The 24,457-nt window shown below is 45.1% G+C and overlaps 3 protein-coding genes across 11 annotated transcripts in view; 2 read left to right on the forward strand and 1 right to left on the reverse strand.

The window, feature by feature from the left end:
• The first annotated feature begins 188 nt into the window (after nt 1–188).
• ZFYVE19 (zinc finger FYVE-type containing 19) lies at nt 189–19,072 on the forward strand. Of its 6 annotated transcripts, none has more exons than XR_015701918.1 (12): nt 189–377; nt 899–1,020; nt 2,852–2,905; nt 3,261–3,421; nt 4,638–4,783; nt 5,683–5,797; nt 6,360–6,569; nt 7,076–7,155; nt 7,896–8,006; nt 9,470–9,612; nt 16,422–16,666; nt 18,150–19,067. XR_015701918.1 is itself a non-coding variant. In XM_087746224.1 (11 exons), the coding sequence occupies exons 1-11, from the start codon at nt 324–326 to the stop codon at nt 16,594–16,596; spliced, it is 1,371 nt and encodes a 456-aa protein (XP_087602350.1). In that variant the 5' UTR covers nt 189–323; the 3' UTR covers nt 16,597–19,066. The 6 variants fall into 6 exon arrangements, 3 of the variants coding, with proteins under 3 accessions (XP_087602350.1, XP_087602352.1, XP_087602351.1); XR_015701919.1 differs by lacking the exon at nt 18,150–19,067 and adding an exon at nt 11,029–11,196 and having other exon boundaries at nt 16,422–16,561; XR_015701920.1 differs by lacking the exons at nt 16,422–16,666; nt 18,150–19,067 and adding exons at nt 10,386–10,524; nt 11,029–11,562.
• PPP1R14D (protein phosphatase 1 regulatory inhibitor subunit 14D) overlaps nt 16,705–24,457 on the reverse strand; it is a 17,778-nt gene continuing 10,025 nt past the window's right edge. For both annotated transcript variants that reach the window (XM_087746228.1, XM_009473781.2), the window contains exons 2-5: nt 23,470–23,960; nt 19,139–19,234; nt 18,900–18,932; nt 16,705–16,838 (exon numbers count right to left, since the gene is read on the reverse strand). In XM_087746228.1, the coding sequence (XP_087602354.1) occupies nt 16,770–16,838; nt 18,900–18,932; nt 19,139–19,234; nt 23,470–23,652 (381 nt within the window). In that variant the 5' untranslated portion in view covers nt 23,653–23,960 and the 3' untranslated portion in view covers nt 16,705–16,769. The remainder of the gene's footprint in view (nt 16,839–18,899; nt 18,933–19,138; nt 19,235–23,469; nt 23,961–24,457) is intronic.
• Nucleotides 20,677–24,457, forward strand: part of SPINT1 (serine peptidase inhibitor, Kunitz type 1) — a 32,960-nt gene continuing 29,179 nt past the window's right edge. For 2 of the 3 annotated variants that reach the window (XM_087746218.1, XM_087746220.1), the window contains exon 1: nt 20,683–20,816. The gene's annotated coding sequence lies outside the window, so the exon portion shown is untranslated. Of the gene's footprint in view, nt 20,817–24,457 lie in introns of all 3 variants that reach the window. The other variant, XM_087746217.1, reaches the window with a different exon arrangement.

Raw genomic sequence — 24,457 nt, forward strand, 5'->3', positions numbered from 1 at the left:
CGGAGCCCTGGGCAGTGTAGTTTGTCCGCGGAGGGCAGCCTGGCGGCTGGAGGCGAGGAGGGCGGCTCCAAGGACTACAACTCCCGTCGGGCCGTGCGCCGCGGCGGGGCGTGGCGCTGTGCGGCACCGGCTCGGTGTGTGCGGGGCGGGAGGGCGGTGTCTCGGCCTCCCCGTTACCGACAGCCCCGGCTCGCTGCCGCGCTCTGCGTCCGCGGCCGTTGAAGAAAGATCCGGCGGGGCGGGGGGGGAACGATGGAGCTTGGCTCAGCGGGGGCGCAGCGCGGTGCCTGAGCGCCGGGCAGGGCCCCGGCGGCGGTAGCGCCATGGATAGGCGGTGCTATGGGTGTGCGTCCAAGTTCTCTGTCTTCAAGAAAGAGGCAAGTCCGGCTGGGGGGGGTCGGGAGCGGCTGCGAGGCCTGAGCGGGGAGGCGGGAAACCTGCCTCTCTCCCTCCCTCGGCGCCGAGGCACGCTTCCCGACCACCATCATAGCCTTGTGGTCCTTGATTACTGAACTCTCGTGGTGCCCATGTCTTTGAACATGTGCGATCACTGAAAAAAAAAAAAAAAGAAAAAAAAAATCGTAATTAGATGTCATCCCTGTAATCCAATATTTGGTCATTGTCTCAGAGAATTCCCCATATACACACTTTATTATACTATGGGACGAAATGGTCTCTCTGCTTCTAGCAGGAGTTATGTGCTGGTGCTCAAAGGCTCTCCATATCTTCAGCAGCAGCTAATGGTACAGTTCCCTTAAAAAATCAGCGTAACCCCAGCATTATTTTTAGTGCACCTTGGCCTGGGCATGGTTCCTGCACACGGCCAGCCAGAGCAGTGGGGTGTGTGCGGTGACTAGGTGATGAAGCCCTGTCCTGCCCCTCTCTTGTATCTCTGCAGTGTGGATGCAAGAACTGCGGACGGTCGTTCTGCTCAGGCTGCCTTAGCTTCAGTGCTGTTGTTCCCCGCTGTGGAAGCTCTCAGCAGAAGGTGTGCAAGCAGTGTCATGGAAAACTAACTGGGTAAGATGGGAGTGTTTCTTCACCCAAAGACAATGTCCTGCTTTGTTTCTTCATTTTGCATCCCAATGTTGTGTAGCAGATCTCTGCGTGAGAGCTGTGCCTTGCACTTGTGCATGCACTCTGCCTGTACCCTGGAGTTTCAAACCAGGCCATTACTGAACTGCTGTTACGTGAGCTGCGCAGTCCAAAGAGAGGAATCAGAATTTGTGAGGTTGTTCTCTGCGGTGACAGAGTAGTCTGAAAGAACCCGGTTTAAATCTTCATGGATGGACACTGAATGCCTGTGGATACCTTAGCTAGACAAAATGAGGTTCAGCCCCACCATGTTATTGCCCAGAAATCTACACCCCTTTGAAAGCACTGGCAGTCTTTTCAGACGTGTAGTAGTTGAACGGCCTGACAATAAGGTGTTCAAAGTGTTATTACCTCTGTGGGCAAACAGTGACACAAATCCTCATTGTTGAGGGGTCTCTGCTATGTGTAACCTAAAGGCTTAAAATGTTGTAGCATAAAATCAGTTTGCTTTTAAAAGAAAAAGAATAGTTGTAAACGTAACCTGTAGATTGCCTGTTGAAAACAAAAAAATGTAGTTCAGTAGCAATATAGGTTATACACATGAACAAGTAACACAAGAGCACAAGTGTACACCAGAACCCCTCTTTCAACCAATTCTTCTGTTTCCTCTTCCTTCTCTTGCATTTCTCTTACCTCTCTTCCTCACTCCTCTCTTATAGCAAGGAATTTTCACCAGTGAGTGGGGAATTTTCTGGCTCTGCAGGTGTCTAAAGGAAAAGAGCCTCTTGTTAGCAGAGGTCTTCATTTCAGAAGCACTCGCTCACGAAAACAGTGTGAGCTATTGATGGTGAAAATACAGAATTCAGACTTCCAGTTTTGAAATGTTCTGATTTCCCTTTGCAACTCCAAAGCCAGTAAGAAAACAGGGCAGCCTTTCTCCATGTTTCTTTTGGTTTTTTTCTCATCTGTTTAATATTGGTACTATAAAATTACAGCAGAAAAAAGTCCTCCCTGACCGGATAGCAGGTAGATAATATGCATAGGCTGCAGCTCTGTAAGCTGCATGTATTGTTCTTCATGCAAATAGCTTTTAGAACTGAAACCTTAGAACTGGAAAGCAGTCCAACAATGTTGCATTCATTCGTTGCTATACAGGCCTCAGCACAGCGCAGATGTATTTGTAGCTGTGACTTCTAAGAATGAATAAAATACGCTAACTGCCTTACTAAGTGTGTAGTTCAGCAGCTCAACCTGAATACAGCAAAGTAGAAGACAGTTAGACAAGATGTGTTTGAGGTGTGCAGTGTTGAAGTGTGCTAGAAGACGTCGTTATGATACTGGTGGTTATATAATAATTTCTGTAACATTTTGTTTAGCTTGTGCATTATATAATTCTGTGTTTGTTGCATGCCACAGCTCCTTTCAGAGTGTTCTGCTGCATAGAAGCTAATTACACTGGGAATCTTACCTAACTGCTCTCTAGCTGCTCTCTGAACTGGGAGGTGCAGGCTGTGGGAGGCAAGCGTATTTCAGCCCCTCCTCCTTTGGATCACCGGTGACCATATTAAATCACATTTTGTCCAGATGCAAACGAACTGGACCAAAGGACTAGAAATGAAGTCCCCTGCTGTCCCAGGCAGCTATATTATCTTAATCCCTTCAATAAGCCAATCGCTCTCCACACTAATGAGGTTATGAAAGGGGCTGTACCAGGAGGTCGAGAAACTTACACTGATTCCTCTTGAGCTGAGAGACTAGATGATTGAAGCATTGCCAGTACCTTGAGTTCAGAGAAATCATTGGTTTTGTCTTTCAGAGAGGGATCTCAAAGCAGTTCAGCAAAATGGTCACCACCAGAAAACTACAAAAAGTGAGTTGCACTTGCCAATCAGACGGTTGTTTCTGCCGCAGAGTAGCCTTTCAGGCCCTCACTCCTCTTCCCCTATAGAGAGCAGCAAAAATGGGAGTTGTGATGTGGGTATTTGATTGTTCAGAACTAGATTAAGGATGGGGCTTTTGTTTTGTTGTTTGGGTTTTTTGTTTGTGTGTTTGGGGGGGTGGGGTGTGTGCTCTTTTGAATACACTCCTGAACAGCTAGCTGCCTACGTTTATCTGTGACTGATCAGGGTTGAAATGGCCCGTTGGGCTCACAGAGGATGTTTTCATATCTCGGGGTTTAAGCCCCTGTTCTCAACTGTCATGTCTTTTTTCCATCCTTGTCACAGGCGTGTAGCAGCTTTTGAGGCTAAGCAAAACCAGCTGAAAGAACAACAGAAGGCGGCTGCAAAACTCCCAGACCAAGCAGGCTCCAGATACCAGGGGCTCTCAAAAGAGGACAGAGCTATTGCAGAGAGACTGGAGAGGCTCAGGGAGGAAAGGAAACCGAGTGAGTTTTGGAGGATACCAGAGATACCTTGAGTGGGAACACTGCTACTTGGGAAACATGGAACCTGGAGGGAGAGTGAAGTGCTGGGCTTTCAGAGCCTGCCTTTTTAGGGAATTGAAAGGTTAAAATTGGACAGAGCATCCACGTCCTGCTGCCACAATGGCCAGATTCTACGGTGATTTTAGATTAATGTTCCAGATTCTTTTTGCTTCTTGGGATTTCCCTTGAAACTGCTTCTCATTTTTGGGGCAGTATCTTACCTGTAAAATCACTTTCTCATTTTCCATTGTTTGGGGTAAAAGCCTATGTCAAGCCCAATAGGAGCAGAATGGCCAAACTATTTTGCAGGAGGTTTCCTTTGGGTCATTGTCCTGGGCACAACAGTGCCAGTCTCTGTGAGTTCTGGCCAGCCTTGCCTCACAGAGGAGAAAAAGGACTCTCATCCCAGTCCACAGCTGTCAGGTTCTGGGACAGCCTTGTGGTGCTTGTGGGAGAATAAACTATTTAAAAAATTATATGTGATCTCTGAAAGGGAAAGAACACACTGCAAAGTGATTACCTGATTATCATAGAATCATTTAGGTTGGAAAAGACCTTTAAGATCATCAATTCCAACTGTAAACCTAACACTGCCAAGTCCACCACTAACCCGTGTCACATCTATGTGTCTTCTAAATACCTCCAAGGATGGTGACTCAACCACTTCCCTGGGCAGCCTGTTCCAATGCTTGGTAACCCTTTCAGTGAAGAAATTTTTCCTGATATCCAATCTAAACCTCTCCTGGTGCACCTTGAGGCCATTTCCTCTTGTCCTGTTATGTGGCAAGGGAGGGTTTCAGCCTGATATGTCTAGGATTACATTGAGAGATGTGGGAGCAAGGGACTGTGTTGCCTAAATGACACTTATTTCTCTGCCTGTCCCTAGTATCCTGAGTCAGCTGATTGCCGAATGACATTACCCCAATACTTGCCTTATGGCTAGGAGATAAACTGTGAAGGAGGCAAGGACTCGGAAGAAAAGGATAGCAGTTACTATTAGCGTAGTCTCCGAGTCACTGCAGTGTGACCCCTCGTTCATGTCAGGGGCTGAGGGAAGTTTTTGCTCAGGTGTTCAGAGTCTGATTCCAGAAAGAAATACAATTTTAAGAAAAAAAAATTTCAAGCCTTTTGTTTTCAATAACAGTCATCTGCTCCCTTGGGTTATTCTGAATTGCAGAGTCCATCCCTACTCAGGCTGAGATCGAAGCTAGGCTGGCTGCCCTGAAGGAGGACTGCCGGGGACCTGTTCCATCCACGCAGGAAATGGAGGACCGGCTGGCTCTCCTGCAGGGGAGAGATCCTCCTTCCCAGGCTCCCAGACCTGTAAGCACCCTCAGCTCTTTAGCCAGCAATGTATTCTGAGCTGATGTAGTAACTGGTGTCCCAGCATGTTAGCCATTCTTCCTTCTTCAGCTTTTTTGCATCCAGGTGGCTCCATTCAGAAATCTCCGTTTCCTGTTTGTGTCATTGCTCCAGAAGCAAATGGCCAGCCTTTACCAGTTCACTGCTTCAGTTTGAATGCAGTATGTTCCTTTATGTCAAACGTAGTTCATGTGTTTATTTTTAACAATAGATGCTAAGTGTTTTCCTCTTAACCCATTTGTATACCTAAGTGGTCTCATATTTTTTTCTGAGCTTGTGTTTGGGGCTTATCAGCCCTACCTTCTAATTGTATCTTGTAGTTGTTACTGCATCCCAGCTGGGCAAAATCTTGCTAATTATTCCAGAAATGGAAGCACAGAGTGGTTAGTTTTGAGATTGCAGAGGAATGAGTTGGATATATGCCTTCTAAGCCTATATGAATGATCTTGTCCCCGAGAAATTGTTTCCTCATGCTCCTTTTTCAGCAGTGCTGCACACCCAGCTTCTATCATAGGCCTCAGCGGGGCTGCTGGCTGGCACTGTTGAGAATGGCACTTTACTTACATTGGAGATAGTGGCAGAGCGGGGGTTGGGACTCAGCAGCATGTGCTCCTATACATTCAGCACCACTTTGCCTTGTTTGGGTGACTGCTTTTAGAATTGTGCACATTCAGCACCTCTGAGAATGAAACCCTGAAAGTCTTACACCAGATAACCGTAAGCTGAGAGTCTCAAGATCAGTGGATGCATCTTTTTATGCTGCTGCCACCTAGGGTGATTTTGGTTACCAAACTTTTCCTTTGATTGAGTACGCCACTTTCCTTTCCTTTGCCTTTTCCCATGCCCTCCTTGTTTCTTAGGTACACCAACCTCCTGACACCAGAAGTCTGGTCCAGCAGACAGATGACCTGTTAACTCAACTGTCTGAGGAAGTCGCCATTGATGAGCATTACAGACCAAAAGTCCAGCCTCAAGGTATCTATTTTGGCTTCCAAAGACCTGTTTCTGTCTAGTAAGGCATGTGCTATAGTGAGAAGGGAATATGTGCCTCCCTATGTAGCTTACAGGTGAGCTGGGTGTCCAGTTTGTCCTTATCTCCCCCTAATGACTCCCAAATTGACCAAGAGCAGCTGTCCGGCTCCATAATGGGTCTCATTGTCTTTGCTTGGAGATGGTTCCTTCTTAGGGTTGTATTATTCAGGTTGCTCCTCTCTGTTTCTCTAAGGTGACCCTTCCCTGGGGAGGAGCTGTTGCTACTCCTAACCCACCTGTGCTCTGTTACAAAACATCGGAATCTGGGATACCATTATCTTCCTAGCTGCAGTGCTTTCTGTGTAATCTCACTGTAAAGCACAGATTAGCTCACTTTCCTCTCTTCATGTACAGTGTGGATCCTACTGTGGCATGCCTTCTGCCATTATTACCCAGATTAATGGAGAGCAGCAAGCTGCTCTCATACCATTGCTTTAGTTGTGTTGTCTGTGCCCAAGGAACATTCCTGCTGAGTCACCAGCATGTTCTTTGTGTCTCTTTGCAGCTGTTAGTAGCCAAAGTTTGAATGATCTCAATCGGGAAAGTGAAGATTGTGTTTGCCCTGCAAATCTGGACCCGAAACAGCTAGAGGAAGAGAAGAACAGACTTCTGGCAGAAGCTGCTGCTGAGCTGCGGGAAGAGAACACTAGGCAGGAAAAAATCCTACAAGTTGCCAAGAGACTGGCAGCGCTCAGAGGCGAGGACCCAGAGAAAGGTGTGTAGCAGACAAGAATACGGTGCCAAGAGAGGAAACAAGTTCCTGTGACAGACTAGTTTCTTTTCTCAGAGGCGTTTATCCATTTAATTTCTCTGTTCTGCAAGAAACAGACTGAGATTTGGTTCTGTCTCTAAAGTTGTACAGGTTGGTTCATCATGAAATCACTATGAAAGATCTTAGTTGAGGGTAGAGGCCGGAGCTGTAAGGTCAGACTGCTTTGTCTTGCACCCTTCTTTGAGATAATTCTACCATGCTCTGGTGCGGTTAACAAAGCTTTTAAAAGCAAAGCTCTGTTTATGGTGGGGATTTTTTCCTTCCCTCTTCCAGTATTAAAACCAAACAGTAATGCCCTTTTTGAGGAGTTCCCATCTGAAAAGGATCTGTCTGTGCCAGAGCCAGAATGCCAAAACCAGCTCGCACCACAAAGGATTGTCTCTGGCACATAAGCGGGCACAAGGTCTGAGGCAGGTGTGGTTACAGTCTCCTGTCTCTTATTCCTGCAGTTACACTGGAAACCTATAAACTCCCTGACAGCGATGAGGAAGTAGCTGAGGAGGAAGCCATTCGCAGAGTGCTAAAACAGGTCAGAAGTGGCAGCTGTGGTCTTGTTTATCTTCCTCTCAATTATTCCCAGTGTGTATGTTACCTGGTGAGCATGCAAAGGATGTGTTTCTGTTCCTGGGCAGAGTTTCATTCCTTCCTCTCCTGGTGCTTTTCCAATGCTAGCTCCCATGGTTCCATTCAGCTATAGGCGATTGACAACATTACGTCTAGTCTGTCACATTCTGTCTGTCACATTGTCTTTCTCATTCGTGCTTAGTGTCTGCTGTGGTGTGTGTCTCCTCTCCCACCCGACTCTGCTGGTACTTCCTTACTTCTTGTTTCATCTTCACTCCCCCCCAGCTAGACCATGGATGATGAGATGTGTGCTGTTTAGCACAGCTTATGCCTAGATTTCTCTTTAAAATGTCTATGAATTGTCTTGCAGGCAGACATGAGCTTTCTGTGCTTAAGTTTCTGCCTGATTACAGACCACATGCGTGTGATTAGCATGATGTTGAGGGTCTGCTGATAGCTGCACTGCAAACCAGAGTGTGTTAGCTGAAGGCCCCTGCTGCTACACTGACTGTTCACAATGTACACACAGTGTACAGAGTGCAGACAGAGCAAGCTCGCATCTCTCTGGATAACACCAGATGCATTCAGACTTGTCATCTCCTGTTGCTGCATGAGAGCAAGGGGAAGGGTGGGAGGTTTAGAGCCTAGAATAAGGCTCCCAACTGTGTTTGAAACAAGAGGCTTCTTGCTTTCTGTTGTTACCAGCTCACAGAAGAAGCAGCCCTGGATGAAGCAAGTGGATTCAACATTCCTCCAGATCAGACCACCCAAGCAGGACCCTCACAACAGAACCTGCCTAAGAAAGCAAAGCAAAAGGTCAGTGAGCTGGTCAGGGTCTCTTGAAGTGACATGTTCCAGGGTCTCAGGACGGTACAGTTCTGCAGAAAAAGTTTGCTGTATCCTAGGCTTGATGCAGGAAAAAAAAAACCAACCAGCTTCTCCAGAGCAGACAAGCTGAGTGGCTTCTACAAGGCCGACCAGCCCTGAGCACAGCTGTGAGTCATCCTTGTACTTTTAAAAGGAATTGCTCCCTGGAATACAATTCCTTTCAGGCTGGCTTTCTACTGAATGGAGTGGTGTCCTCTAAACCCAGAGAAGTTAGCATAGACCCCGCAAGATGGGTATTAGAGAAGGGATTTTTAACTCACCAATATAATTAGACCAAGAAGGTCACAGTCTAGTACCATATGGCCTGGACTAGGCTAAGTGAGAGGTTTGCCAGTGCTTTCACTATGTGCAGAATAGAACCTCTAGATAGTAATTGACTGTGTTCTCATATAACGTCAGAGGAGGGAATTAGTAACAAGATATCCTATGCTCGGAATGGATTCCAGCCTGTTATGGAAATACATACACCTTCTCTAATGTATATTACAAGAATTAAATGGACCTGTGACTCATGGACACCTGACAGGCCTGTCCCCAGTGGAAGAAATTATTTAATTGTAAGCATTATTGACAACATCCATCTCATAGGTATGCCACCGTGCGCTTCTGGGATTACTGATGTAAAAGATAGTGCCATCTTATTGCTGTTGTGTTAGGAAGCTGCCTTTGCCAGTGTCCAGGCACTGTGTCCCACTGTCTGTATGACTGTTCAGTTCCACAAGAGTTCTCTGTAGAGCAGAAGGAGACAGTAGATGGCCTTATGGATAGATTTTAGATTATGATTTCAGAAGATCTTTTTGGCCCAACCTGAGGTACGAATCAATAGCAGGGGCCTTCTGGCAAGTCACTTCCTTTGTCCACAGTTTTCTTTCTGTAACAGGGAGAAAACACCCCCACCACCTCCCCACTGCTTTCCCTTCCCACATAACTGCTTTCAGCAAAACTGCTTGATCACTTGCCTTTGCAGCAGGGATTGTCAGTCATTTGGTATTGCTGTGGTGCCTGCCAGAAGATCTGGGCTTCACGCCTTTAATACAGTATGGACAATGTTGGTGTATATTGCTGTAGACACTAAATGAGAGTGAATACCTGTTTACCTTCCAAGCAACATAGGTTCATGAGCAAATGATAGGGAGTACACTGGGTTTTTATTTAACAATCTAGATTCATATGGAGCCTATCCTTGTGCTCTGGGCAAGTTCATCTCAGAGACTTAAGAGAGTGAACTGTGGACATATGACATGACATATGACATGACATATGACACATCAACAGAGAGTGAACTGTGGACCATATGACATGCCATTGTGGCCATCATGCATTACAATGAAAGTCCTGTATTGTCTCTGCTGGGGTTTGAATTCCGTGTCTCTGTTTTCTTTGTGAATTAGAGCCAGCCTACAACCACCAAAACTCTTGCTAGGGCAGATGACAGTGATGAGGATGAGTTACCCTGGTGCTGTATCTGCAACGAAGATGCCACTTTGCGCTGCCACGGCTGCGATGGGGACCTCTACTGCCAGCGCTGTTTTCGGTAAGTCTTGCAATACCTCTTGGTCTGAGAGGCGGGTCACAGGTAAGCTGGGCCACTTTTGTTTGTTCTTCCTGTTGGGCAGAAAAGCAGGCAGTAGAAGGGAAGATTTGAGGAACCCAGATCTGAGCTGAATGCTAGTCGTTATGGAAATACTTTGTGCAATCAGTAGTTATCGCAGGCTTCAGGGACTAAACTAGGCAGAAATGTTCTGTCTGTACTGCTCCAGTGCATGTTTGGGCCCATTGTCTGAGTGTTCTCTGGAGCAGCTGATGTGCTGCATTGCGTGGGATGGGATAAGCGAGACCATTGTTCAGCGACTCCTATGGCTTGTTAATGACATTGGTGGATCATCTGGGCTGGATTCCCATAAGAGGGGAGATCAGATAGTATAAATTCCTGAGGCTTTTCTTAGGTTGGACTCTGCAGTCTTAAACCATGTAAAAAAATCTTTGTTGAAATATGTATGGGCCAGCCTTTTTTCCTCAGTCAGGCCTTGCAGCAGCTATAGTCTTGGTTCTTAAACATCTGTAGCTTGATTTTTGACAAAAAAAGTTGCATGTCTCGGATTTGAAGGGTTAATTCCTTTGAATACAAAGCTATTCCTCACGGCTAGTGTGGCTTCTCTTTTTCATGCCTTGAAAGTATTGGGTAGTTGGCTGGGTTCTCAGATTAGTGCTGAATGACATTTAGACAGCAGGATGCTAAGAATCTGGTTGGGATAGTAAGAGATGCTTTTGTGTATATTCTCTCATTTCCTGCAAATGTTTTTGTAGAGAGAGAGAAACGGAATGGAGGAGAACATATGAAAATTGTAACAAAACATATGACTGGCAATGTTAGATGATTAAAAAACAAACAAACAAACAAAAGTGTCAGCAAACATCAGTAAAAGCAGAATCAGCAGTCTGGCAGGTGAGTGAGTGTATCAGTTGCATGCTGCAGGTGGAAGCTTGTGTCTTACTCAACACTGCCTGTTTCTGAGCATGGTTAAGACAACTGCCAATACACTGCTTTTTAGCCACAACAGTTATTTTTCAGAGTTGTGTGGAGCAGACTGTCATTTTGATTCTTGTCACAGGAGTTGCTAATGTGCCTGGGAATCACAGACATGGTGTTGAAAATGAGCCACCAGTTACATGAATCTCTCAAAGAGGGAAAGAGACAGAGGGACCTATTGTCATTTCCCATTCCAGCAGGCAAGGATGAGCTGACCTTTCCACAAAGCACCTCAGAGGTTTCTGTTACAAGCAAATATCTTAAGTAGTCAGTCCAGGTGGCTGCCAGTCAGGTCCTCACAGCTAACCCTTGGGATAGGTTTCTAGTTAAGGGCTGCTGGGAGACATCTTGTGCAGTGGCTAAGAGTGAGTTCCCTGCCTGGGCATTTACTTCTGACTGCACTTTGTGTTTGCTTCTCAGGGAAGGCCATGATGAGTTTGACCTGAAGGACCACCACACCTCCCGCTATCATCTTCCTTGCAAGTAGAAGTAACCGCACTCTTCATGGGCAGAAAAGGAGATAGAGAACAGGAAAAGAGAGGAGTCAGCCAGATGGGAAGAGTCCAAGTGGATTTGCAGCCAAAACGGGTGATGTTTTGGACAGTTAAAGGATATGCTGTAATCTGAGAGAGGCTTGGAGGGTGTGTGACTTTGTCCTCACAAATACAGCCAGAGAAGTGCAGGGTTTGCTGTGAGTGCTTGGGGATAAATGAGGACTTGATATGAGGAGGTGGATACGCGTCTATAAATACAGACAGTAAGGCAGTGCGGGTAGCAGTAAAGATGTGTGTTTAAGGCAGCACTGACTGGCTGGTAAGTAACTTCCTGCTTTTGCTAACAGCTTACACACTGGTTCAACAGGCAGCAAAGCACATTGCACTAAGAAAACTGTCATATGTCGTGATCACGTGTGTGATGAGAACTTCCAAAGCGTAATAAAAACTATTTACAGAGGCCTGTGGTTTAAAGTCTCTCCTGGAAATGCCCGATAGCCCTTTACAAAGTGTTGCCCTCTTCTAATGGTATCTTAGTCCTAGTGTCAAGTGGCTTAGGGAAAGAAATGAAGGATCAATGAAGTCATCAAAAATGTTTCTGTGGTGTGGCTGGAAAAGATGCAGGGGCTACTCTGCCTTGATGGGCAGTGTTGCTCATGTACTTGAAATGAAGGATGCTTTGTAAAGGTAATATGCTGCTGATGCACAGCGTTGTGATCTGCAGTGGCCGTGCCGAGATTCCGTGTGGTCTGTAAGAGCAGCATGTTAGTCTGGAAGAGTTGTGTATTAGTCTGAAAGTGGGGTTTGGCTCTCTTTATTATTTGGTCCCCTGGTAGGATAAAGATGTTACCTGTGTGATGCTCTTTATCTGGCTATGAGAGAAGCTCAGTTTAATACGCTCATATCCCTTCCTGGAGACAGTCCAGATGCAAGTGGCACTTGCCAGTGACTGAAGCACTCAGAATTGCTTCAAATACCCGACTAAAGTTGCCCTAAATTGGCTCTAATATCCCATCATGATGAGCTCTTCTCAGGACAGTAATGTGACTTCTGAGACAGCTCTCTAAGGCTGACAAATTTCAATGGCAAAAAAATCAAGGATTTGCCTTTGACAGGGAGTTTCCAATGAATCTTGCCTGTCTGGTTTGACGCTGCCGCTCCCAGCTGTCTGCCCTGCCCCTGTGCTTAAGGTCACTGCCTCTGTAGGTGAGCTGACGAAACAGTGTTTGCCTGTACCTCAGCCACCCCTGGTCAGAGCACAGCAAATAAATTAAACTACTGCTGAAGATGGGTTTGTGCTAACATGCTGGACTGGATCAGGCCCTCCAACAGAAACCTGTGTCAGACAATGTAGAATAGTAATACTGCAGGTTAACACACTAAAGATTGCAAGTGTGTCCAGCAGTGCCATCAAAACCCTTTGTTAGGAAGGGGTGGCAAAACCCGACTCTTGTGGAGGATCTTTCTTCTGGCAGTTCTTGCTTCACCAGTGCCTGTCTCTTTGCAACAGGTAGGTAGGAAAACTACTTGAGTTCTTCTGATGCAAGAGCTCACAGTGAGCCTTATGTTACACAAAATTTAAGTAGAGAGTTACTGCCCTGAGGAGCTTGCAGTCTTAAAAATGAGAACAAAATGCTGTTCTGGCTTTGTGTTATTGTAGGAATGACACTTTTTCATTGCTATTTGATCCGACTAATTAGTCTGATAGCAAGACAGCCCAATTCTGTCTTAAGTTAAATCCTTTGTGTTTTGCATGTACAGGAGAAGACGCAAATACCTGTTCTTATATCTCTTCTAAGACTGATCCACTCCTTTGGGCTTCAGCCTATGTCCTTTCCAAGCAGTTTGTAGACATTTCAATGCTTGCTTTACCACTGCTTTTTTTTTTTTTTTTTAAATATCTTAATATGAGCTGGTGCACTACTTGCAACATTTAAATGCTTCATTAGCCACAATGAAACTTTGAGCTCCTTGTGCAGTTAGGCTGTCTGTGTCTTGTAAGCCCTGCCCTGTTCACATCTGTAGTAAAGGAGCAGGCTACAGCTGGAAGCAGTTTTATTTAGTTTCCCAGATTGGTTTCTGTGGGGTCATCCCAAGGAATCCAGAAACGCACCCAACCCAATACCTGAAATAGAACTTAGTCATACATTGAAGAGTCTCTTCAAGTCATACACACACATGCTGATGCTTTCCCTCCACCACTAATGGACGTTGTTGTGGCTGTGGAGCTTTCTGCATGTAATTGGCCATTTTAGTGGCAGGCCAATCACTTTCCCCTGAAAAGCCATTCCCACTGTAGCTGTTGCCTCAGTGACCTCCATGTAGGAAGGGTAGAAGGGGTATCTAGATCAGCTGTCTGTAGGAAGCAAACCTAGCTGAATCTGTCATTGTGAAAGAGGAATGCTGTGTGACCTTCAAGTGGGCAGAGCACTTTTAGCTGTGTTGCTTACTCCCTGTCCTTGTCTTTGAAAAGGTGCTGGTAAACAAGTAAAGATACTGGTAAACAATCAGTTCCTGACAGGCCAGATCAACTTCAGTCATAGCCATTCAAGGACCAAAGAGAGCTTGGTATCTTCAAGAAGCAGAATGAGCTGCTTTGCTTCCATCTTTGTAGCATGCCATGAAGGCACAAGAAGATTTTCTTTCCCTCTCAAAATGCTTTGTATGTGAGCTATCAAATGTAGGCTCCACTCCAACAAGAATTCAAAATAATGATAACACAAGATTGAACTTAGATTAGCTTACAAAGAGAGGTCTCAGCTTTGTTAAACTGCATTAACTTGCATTTGCTGCCATTCATGAGCATGCACATTTTCTCAAGTGCTGTAACACGGTCATGTGTCCAAATGTAGCAGCCAGAATATTTTTAAAAGCAATCTAAGTGTTGATCATAACTAAGGGAAAATTGCATTAAAGCTTTTTTTTATGTACCTTTATAAACCTTCAATTAGAAAAGCACATGAACTTTCATACATTCTGAATTATCTTGGTATAATCAAGAGGGCAAAGTTCCTGGAAAGAAACATTCTTGCACAGTACACAGTATCTGCATACCAAACATTACAGCCTTATGCTAGTGATGGTGCTGATATACAGCAAAGTTAACTGGAAGCTGGTTGGGGGGGGGGGGGGGGGAATTTAGTCTATCCTTATGGTCTAGGCTGAGAACAGCCAAAAAGTAAATAAAAGCAAGTATGATTTACTACTTTTAAGAACTAAACAAAAATAAGTTGGTCTGATTGCCTTATGTTGCTTTTTCTTTTGCACCAGTGAGCTGAGAAATCATGTAGCACTGGCCACATATTGCTTTGTTCCCCGTGATCACGCTGTGCTCATTTGAAGCGCTCTTATGTGGTAGTGATGTCCTTATATATCAGAACCAACTGCACATCATAGGGGCTGCAGTTTGTCTGCTACTTGCAGAATAAGCATAAAGACAATTTCTGTCAAGCAGTGTTTCAAGAACTTGCTTTTTCCTGGGTTCTGACAATGTCTGCCTTAAAGGATAGACAAAAATTCTCTTTGCATCACTTCATATTGAGGGAATACAGAACAATGCCCAGGGTGGAGAAAAATCTATCTCTTCGGCCAGAGAAGAGGCATCTCAGGTCTTTGTGTTGTTGCAGCACAGCAGAATAAAACATAGCCTCCTGGTAGGGTACGTAATTAATCTGGACTCCTATGCACTACTGTCCTGCAGCTAATTACAGCTCTAGTTAAACTCTATTTAGCTCCAGCTCATGGCCTGTCCACCTAGATCTTTGATCTTCTACCTGAACTTCTCTTTGAACCTAGTCTGTGTTTTTAACGGTGCTCAGAGCTCTTTGTCAGTGTGCTGCTCTCCTTTTTCAAGCAGTGTGGTACTTGAGTCTTAGCAGATGTCAATCCATGAGCAATGCCAGATCTACAACCAGTGCAGCTCTGGATTTAATTTTGTTGTTGTTATTTTACTTACGAAGTTGAGATTTCAGGAGAGCAGGCATATCCTATTAGCCCCTTACTAAGCCAAAAATGGCATGTCCCTAGGGCTACCATAGATATATATGGACCCGATAAAGAGCGAGCATTTCTCCAACCTAGCGGGTGAGGCTTAGAGCCTCTTAGAGCAGCCTTAGGACAAGGTACGAGCTGCATGGCTTGCTAACGTCCACGAGGCTGTCACATACAAGAACAGCATGGGAAGGGAAGCAAGCCCTTACATCACAGTTGTTACTGCAGTTTGGATTTTGTCATCTCAGAGATGTGCAGAACCCACAGCTCGTTCACTGACACGTCTGCTGGAAAACAGGAGGGAAGCAAAAGGTAATAGTCGTCACCCTGTTACTGATAAAGATGAAAAGACTAATGTATTTAAGATATTACTGGTCCAGCCCAAGAGTTCTTGTTTGTCTTTGTTAGCTAACTTGCATGTCCCTTTTGTTCCGGAGTTGGCCCCTTCTGTCCCTGTCTGACAAAAACCTGTACTCATAAGCTAGCCTTGAACATACTGATACATAGGAGCCCCTCTGGATGTGACTCAGCAACTCATCTCTTGTGTTTGAGTGGCAGGCATGAGAGCGTAGGGGCAGGACATAACTGTAAGAGTCTGCTCTGCCTGAGCAATCAGCCTCCATTTGCTGTCTTATTTCCTAGCCACATGTGTCAAGTTACTGACAAGTAACTCTCTTGCTGAGAGGCTGGATGTAGTTTCCTTTGTATTTTTCCAGCCACACGTTAGTTGTAGCCAGAAGAGTTTGTGCAGCAAGACAATGTGTCCTACTTCACTTCTCATTTGTGAGACCTGCCTGTCTGCAAAAGACTCGGTCCGAGATGCTCTCTGCAGGGAAATTGGGAGCTGGTATTTTTTCATTTCAGTTTTTTTAGCATCTAAAAAGAGCAAGCAGTGCACAGCTGTTTTTCTCTGCTTTAATATACAAAATAAGCATTTTTCCAACATCTTTTTAAATGATGAGAAAAATCATTCCCAGACCTTGCTCCTTTAGAAGATGCTTCTAAATCATTAAGTCCTAAATTCCACAAAAAGGAAAGGCAATCTCTCTTCCCCTAGCCTTAGCAGCTGTTTCACTAACTTCCCCTTAAGCAGACCACATGCACTCAAACACTTTCCTTCCTACTGTATATTTTCTGTCCAACCTTCATGAATAACAGAGGCTTAATAAGACTCACAAAGTATGTGCAATGCTGTAGAGTCAGGTACAGCAGTAACAGGCAGGAGATCACAGCTGGGTCCCAGCCAGACTGAAACAGGGTGCAGCTTAACAGTAACTGATTTTCCATGTTGATGAATGAGTGATAACTAATGCCTTGTTTTCCTTGCAGTGGACGGAAAGAAAGAAGTCTTGATGAGCTCTTGAGAACTGTATTCAGTGCTTCTCAGCCAGCATGGAAATTCCCAGAAGAAACTAAAGGAAGGACATCTTGTCCTGTTCTCCAGGTTAACATGCCCTTTAAGAATCAGGAAAATGTACAATCTAGCCCCCTGCTGTATGTGTAGATCTGGAAGGAGTGGAGACTTCAAACCACTGGTAGAAAGTTCACAACCTTGGTGATGTTTCTCAGTAACAGTAAGTCCTAAACATATTCTGAAGTGATGTTGCTGATCCTGGTTTTTGCGGGGAAGATACACGCTTCCTTGTGACCAAAGCCGGGTGTTCCATGTGGGCAAGGTCATTTCTTCTGAGGACTGGTGACTCTCCGGAGACCTTTCAACCGACTAAGCAATTCCGTAATGAAGTCCTACAATGAGAATTGGTTGAAGAAGGATGTCATGTTAATTCCAGTGCTCGCCAGCCCAAAGGTTGCTTGCATTTTTCCCCACATTGGCCTTCATGTTGAGCAGAAACCAGAATTTTGACATGTATTGAGCAAACCTATCTGTTAGCTTAGGAAAGGAGACCTTTTTTTGATGGACAAGAAGGGTCTAAAAGCTCCTCTAGTTCCTTTTTCCCTGTCTCCCTCTGGAGCAGCCATGTTTACTTTCTCCCCAGGAGGCAGCCTGCCCCTCTTCAACCCAGATACCTGCTTTTTCCACCTTGAGCTGACCTCAGGATGCTGTTGTCCTCTGTTAGGTTCCACTGCTTCCTGTTGCCACCATAACCTCCTGCCCACTTCTGCTGCCCTCCCAATCTAGGGCAAAGCAAGCTGTCCCTCTTGTTGAACCTGTAAAGCTCCATGTTGTGGATTGCAAACCATCTCAGAGCTGTGCCAATTCTACAAGGAAGTGGCTGGCAGAGAAGAGGTGTAGCAAAACACACAGGACTAATGATAACCTGAAGCAGGGGTTGAGGATAGGCAGAGCAGATAGATGAGCAGTTAATGGAGATAAACCCCGACTACTTTGCTGACACAGCCAAGGACTATGAACTAAACTGGACCATCTGGTTATTCCAAGCAGCAGTCAATGTAACTAGTGCAAACTTTACCCTCTACATGACAAGTAACATCACCATAAAGGAGTGTGCAGCCTTTCTTCACCCAAAGAGATAGCTACATGTCCTTGTAATTAGGCAAGGTCACTGGAAGTATTGTAGCTCGTTACCATTTGTGCTGTGTGGAAGCCCATCTTCCTTACGTGGGTGATCAGAAGTTGCCTGCCACAGCATGCTCTGGAAGTAAATGCCTAGGATCTTACATACCTTTTCAGTCAGTCCCTTCAGAGGAAACCAGTTTCTTTCCTCTGCCTGCTTTCTGCAAATAGGCTGCTGTGATCTCTCAAGGGGACTGCATTCAAGATCACCATGGTGAAAGTGCAGATTTTTGCCAATGGGGCAGCAGTATCTGTTTGTAGTTAGCAGGTGCCATGCTGTCTGCAAGACACTTTCATGGCTCGTGAATCAGTACAGCAAACTCTTTTCAGCTGTCTCTCTGGGAATGTGGAGTTCTTGCCCAAGATCTGAACTTCAGATACTCTGAAAACTATTTCCCTATTGCCAGCCCTGTTGGCTGAACCCCTGCTAGGAGACTATTTGTAATGATTGCTACAGCTGAGCTTAATTTCAGTGACAGTTGTGCATCCACCTCATTTTCTGTATGGTCATCACTGTACAGCTACATAGGCTCGACAAGATGTGGAGACTGATGAATGATGTCCAAGCACAATGTTCACATGCAATGCATGTGACTGAAGCAGTGATGGAGGACCCCATTTTGCACAGGTATGCAGTGCAGCGAAGGCAATTGCTGTGTGGTGCATGCACTACACTGCAAAGTATTGGGCTCCACTCCTTTGGACATTGTGACAGCTTGTGGGATTTCTTTAACTCTCGAACTCAAATCCAGTACTTGTAAAGTTCACATGGGGAAAAAAAAAACGTGTAAAACTAACTCAGGTGGCCACTGCTCAATAATTACCTGCCCAATCCAATCTGAGGGCCATCCTACATTCTTGTCACTCATAACACTAGAGTGGTTTAAGCTAAGAATTCATTTAGTTAACAGTGTGCAAGATGGTTATATGTGAGCTGTACCACTCACTGTCTATGGCTTTTCAACACCGAGGACCAAACAGCAACTCAGCCTGGTCAGCTTAGGATGTCCAAAACATGGAATGAACTTTTTTTGGTTGTAAAGCGTAATTCCTTATTTGCTCCACTACTCTGCCTTCAGCTCACCCCTGTAGATTTACATGTGTTTTTCTAACCCAGCAGAATAGAGTGGCAAACACCTCCCATTGGGAATTAAACAAATCTGCAGCGTCATGTTAGGCACAGTAATATCTTGGCTATTCAGCGAAGCAGCAGCAAAGACACACTCTTACAGCACAGTATAACATATATATATTGATGGTGCTTCACTCACCTCTGTCGGGCTGGAGCACTCATGGAGGATTTCCTAAAAACCAAGGAGGACTCATTTTAGTATTTTATGAGCTGACCTATTCTCCCCTCCCTACAAAAAGGGTATATAATCTTATTACATTTGACAGGCTAAGACACAGGGAAGCATGGTGCAACACTGTATACACGTTCTGTACCCCATGCTACTTCTCTTTATGAGGGAAGTCCCTAACTTAAAGTCACCAAGTCCCTCTATCTGACCTGGAGTTTTAATTTCTGTTCTTCATTAGGGACCTCCAGGAGATCTTCAAGATCAATTTGTGGTTCAGGAGCTGCTGCCTCCGTTTCCTCTCTTAGCTAAAAAGAAAAAAAATTTAAAATACACAGTTAATAAACCTTCAAACTTCTACGAACTCTAGAGGCCATCTTTAAAGAACTGAGCAGCTGAGAAGGAACTAGTTACAATAAAACTATGCTGCAAAGTTGAGGTCAAGATACAAATTGTCTCAAAATAAGGAGGTTCTTATAAAGAAGGCATGGATTCTAGCCCCTCTGTGGTGTCTGCTACAGCCGCACATCCTGATGTACACATTCTTTATCTTTTCCTACCTCAACACTTGATATCACTGCTCAGAGATCGTCATCCATCATGGGAAGACCCTTTCAAGAATATCCAACTGCAATTGCGAACTGCAATGCAACGTAAGCCAGCCTGGGACAAACCTCATCTGTGAAGAGTGCGCACAAGCATTCACCAAGCAGAAATCCAGCAGGCTTAATCTTAGAGAGGTACAACTAATACAAGGAGATTTTAGGCTATATACATTCACATAGTTGGTATTTATACTAAGACTTCTTGCAGTAATGGAGAGAAAAACACTTATGTTTTTGAAAGGCCTAACAATATTTTGCCAGCTTTCTCTGACAGACATGAGGGGGATATAATAGTCTCCTTTAATGTAAGAGAGACCTCAAGCTTTGGTGATTGGAGTAATGATCTTGTAATGCATGGGGGTGTTAGTTGGAAACATTTGTAAACTTGATCACAGACATGTTTTAGCTCCACAGGTCTCTACAAGACTGTAAGGAAAGCAGGCTGTGGTTTCCAATGTATTTCCAAAATGAATCTTTGACAACACAACACTAGTGATATTTTAACGTAGTAATCAGCAGAATAAGGACACTGAGTAAAAAGTGCAGTACTTGATTGCTGGGTAGCATTTATGGATGTGTATGTAAAACATTAAACAATAAAGGCAATACTTACAGGAAAAAAAGAAACTTGTTCTGAGCAGTCTCTGACACCAAGCCAGAGAGGAAGGAGAAAACCTTTGTTCAGCTTTGCTATGCAGCTGGCTTAATGGTAAGTAATAAAAGAGAGTTAAATACATTGTACTGTGACCCACACAGCATTTCTTCTTAAAAGTAATAGTTTTCCTGTGACTGTTTAGACAACAGGTCTTGATCCAGCCTGACTTTGTCTCTAGCTAGGAAGCTAAATAGGTCAGGAGGGTGAGACGGGGTAGGAACTGCCTATGGCTTTCTGCTCCTAGTATGGATGGTGTTCTGGCTTCCATGTGCAGGGAGTCATCTTGAAAATCAAAATTGTCTCCTGACGCTTAGTTTTGCTGAAAAAAGCCTCATGACAGTAAATAGCATAGCATTCAGATTATCTGTATCAGGAGGCGATGTTTGAACTAACCTTGCTGGCATTTGAATCTGCAGCGCTGTTTATTCTGACTCTGTCACACGCGTTTCTGCAAGACATTGAGGAACATTGCACTGCCAAGGGCAGGGGGAGCAAAGGAAGAAGCTGAGAAAGAGACAATGTAAGGGAAGTCGATGGATCCAAGGGAGCCCAGACCAGCAGGGCTAACGGGTTTTGCCACAATGCACAGAGGAGAGCGGGAGGACCTCCTGGACACCTGGGTGATTGCAAGTAATTTACTGTGGCACATGTATTTATTTGAAAAGATCCTGTGTAATCCCCTGTTGTACTGTATCAGCAGTCTCTGACCTGGCACAGGATCATGTTTTCTAGTTCCTGGTAGCAAATGTCTTAGGCTGGCCCAAATACACCAGGAAGCTGGGAAACCTGTTGTGCTGGAGGGGTGCTAGCAAAGGCAATCCACTGGCAATCTGTTCCTGTAAGGGCATGTCTGGCTTTCTCACTTGTGCCTGCTGGGATTTTGCAGTAGGGAAAAAAATATCCCCTTTGGGCAGCTACTTTGATGATGGTAAACAGCTCCTAATTCTCAGAAAATCAGAAGTGATAACGTAACCCGACTTGTTTTTCTGACACCTTTACAAGTGTACATCTGTAGACTTGGGCAAGTAAGAGTAGCGCACAGGGAGCCTCATCTTGGGTCATGTTACTGGTGGTACCAAGTGCTTCTTGTCTATCTCAAAAAAAACCCAAACCCAAACCTTGTCTTTAAAACGACAATAATTCCCCAAAGGGCAAGACGTTCTGTTACTCAAAGCAGCAGCCATTCTCCCTGCTCATCTCTGGCAAATCTCCACAGTCAGGCTCGGGGCTCTCTGAACTGAGCCACCAACCCCAAGGACAGTCCCTTAAATGCCAGTGCAGGCACGGTTGGCAAGCGACACTCTCACTGCTGCTGTTCTCTTGAACAGCCTTCACTCACCAGGACCGCCACTCCAGCACTTCGCAGGCACGCTGAATTTTGCCTGTCTGACTAGATCTAGCGATAGCATCTGCTCCTGTGTGCACTATATAATGTTTCATCATGCATTATCAAGAGGCCTAAGATATAGCTGAGAATTTATTACGATTGTTTTATAAACTATAGAAAACAACTGGAAATTCACAATTAAGTCTTGAAGAGATTATGAGCTTTCATCCTTTGTCATTTTTACTAAACAAGCTATAAAATTGTTTGGGAAGTTTAAGAATGTTAATTAACAGAACAGGAGCAGTAATATACTCATTTTCAGAGGAGCTGTGCATTTGCGACAGAAGGAAGGACCTTTTCCTCCATATTTGTTTTCTGCTGCATGTTCTTTGCACGTGGCATAAATTAAAACAGAAATTAACTATTTTTTCTCCCAACATGGCATGAGAACCTGGTACATTCCTACAAATATCAGATAGGAAACAAGTCACACAGAAAATTACAATAATAATAATAATAATAATGAACAACAATGGCAATGACAATAATAAAGACAGCCTCAGAGACAGTTCCTGAAGTTTGGCTCTTCAGCCACGGAGCTGACATCGTTCTATGGCTCTCAGGCCCAGAAAATCAACCCGGGCAGGCAAAAGCTTCTCTGTACCATCATGGCATATAGCACAAAAATCACCTCTCCTGGGCTGTTTAACATGTCCACTTCCACTGTTGATTGCAATTGGAAACTGCTGATGCTTAGAGTGGAAGATGGGTGCTTAATGCTGTGCTGGGGTGCAAATACAGAAAACAGGGCAGAAAGGGTTTGACAGTTCATTTAGCCCATCCCCATCCAGGACACGAATAAGCTGTTTTACACAATTTGTTAAACCCATCTATGTCTTCTATTGAAGATGTACTGGGTTGTGAGTCAAGAAAGCTATGTTCTCTTACTGCATTGCCCTACAGATAAAAGCAAAATCCTTTGTCAAGCTATTTGAATGGGTTTAAGACCATGATATACAATGTGGGAAATCCTTTCATCTTTTCCTGTACCACAATCCAAAAGAATTCTCTCAAACACGGAAAAGCACTATCCCTTCTGAAAGCTCCCAGTGTAAGTGCCATCCATCCAAGTACAAAATATGAATAGAAGCGATACTACCAGGTTAAAATTTCAGTGAACTCAGCCAGTGCTGGAACTTGACTTAAATGTCACACCACCCTGAAGAGAAAAAATGTCACGTACTCTGCAACAGCTCAAGAAAAGACCGGTACCATTCAGGTACTGGACCTAGGCACTCCAGGATCTTTCTTAGTGGGACAGCTCTCAGACAGGCAGGAAGAAATTCGGAGGGACTGTTCCTGGTGCAAAGGGAATCTCAGGCAAAGACGACAGCTCTGGGGATTTGTGAAGGTGAAGGCATACGATCTCTACATTTGAGCATGGGTTTTTTGTTTTTTTCTTTCTTGCCCTGCTGCCAGTAGTGTGTCCAGACTCTGCAGCTACAGATAACAGCATTATCTGGAGTAGTCTCATTCAAACAGCAGCTATAGCTACACTGTTGTGACCCAAAGGAACAAGGATACACCGATAACTCTCACCCAGCTAGCTTAGATACTGCTTGCAGCAAAGCCGCTCACCGCATGGAGCTCAGCAACAAGCAGCATCCTGGGTTTGTACATCTCTCTAGGTTCTGCTACTCGTGCTGAGCAATAGCTACACCCCCTCAGCAGCTGCAAGACCAGGCAGTGTAAAGCGAGCTGGATTATATTGGTGCAAGATTCTCGGACTGCAGACACACCAGTCAGAGAGTGCTGTAGCAGGTGGCAATAAGATACCTAATGAAGATGAGAAGCTATTTCCAGTAAGACAGAGCACGCAAACTTCTGTCCCAGCACACAGGGCCTCTAGTCCCACTCACCTGACGAGTGAGGGGCTGATTTGCCCCAGCTACTCACCCGGCATTGGTACAGCTCCTGCAGCTGGGTGTTGATCCATTCCTCCAGGTCTAGCCAGCGCTGTAGGTCTTTGCGGTTGTACTTGATGGTTAACTTGCCCAGTTTCCTGTGTGATGATTCCTCCCCCGGTTTCTCTGGCGTCTGGAAAGTCACCCGGGGCAGCGTGCTGGAGTTGCTGGCCATGGTCACCGCTTCCTCCTCCTCCGACAGCAGGAACGCAGGAACTCGACTTCCCGCGGCCTCCCTCACTCCTTTTCTCGATCTCCTTTAACCAAGGCCTCTCTGCAACCAGCGGCTCACAGCACAGGCTGCTCACAGACACCAAGGGCAGGCAGCATTGGTGATCCCAGGGAGGGAGGCGGGGGAGACCACAGGGCCGGGGGCAGCAGCCAGGCTCTGCAGGCAGAGTTACAGCAGCAGATTCTTGGGTTTCACCATTGGCTGTGCTGACGGGAGCAGGAAGGCAGGCAGAGGAGTTGTTGTAATAACATCTGTTGTTAAAAGAAGCCAAGAGAACCAGGGAATTGATGAACCAAGTTTGTTAATATTTAACGCAAGTCAGCTCTAAGAGGTGGGGAAGAAGGAAGTTTAAAATGACTTTTCCTACAGGCATAACTTAAGTGAATGTGCAATTCCAGAGGGCTGATCCATACATAATGCATTGAATCCTGCTGTGTTCAAGCTCCAAGAGCCTCTGTAAACTACTTTGCCTGCAGCTACAGGGTTTAGCTCCCATTGAAATGGCATTTTCCGGCTAAAGCACTGGCCCCAGCACAGATAAGAAGTGGTCTGGAGTCAGGTGGCTACACCCACTATTTTACAAGAGTGGGAATACTAGGTCAGGGACACCGCAAGCCAAACTTGGACTCAGCAGTCCCATTTTACATTGTTCTACAATCTGTAAATTTATTCCAGCTTTCTCAAAAGTTTCTGTAGAAATCCCAGTGGCCTGAATTTGAGATCATTTGAGCAAGGCACTTCTGAGATA

This window comes from Nipponia nippon, unplaced genomic scaffold (genome assembly GCF_047370975.1).
Source record: "Nipponia nippon isolate SJK-2023a ecotype South Korea unplaced genomic scaffold, ASM4737097v1 scaffold_10, whole genome shotgun sequence".
Classification (NCBI taxonomy): Eukaryota; Metazoa; Chordata; class Aves; order Pelecaniformes; family Threskiornithidae; genus Nipponia; species Nipponia nippon.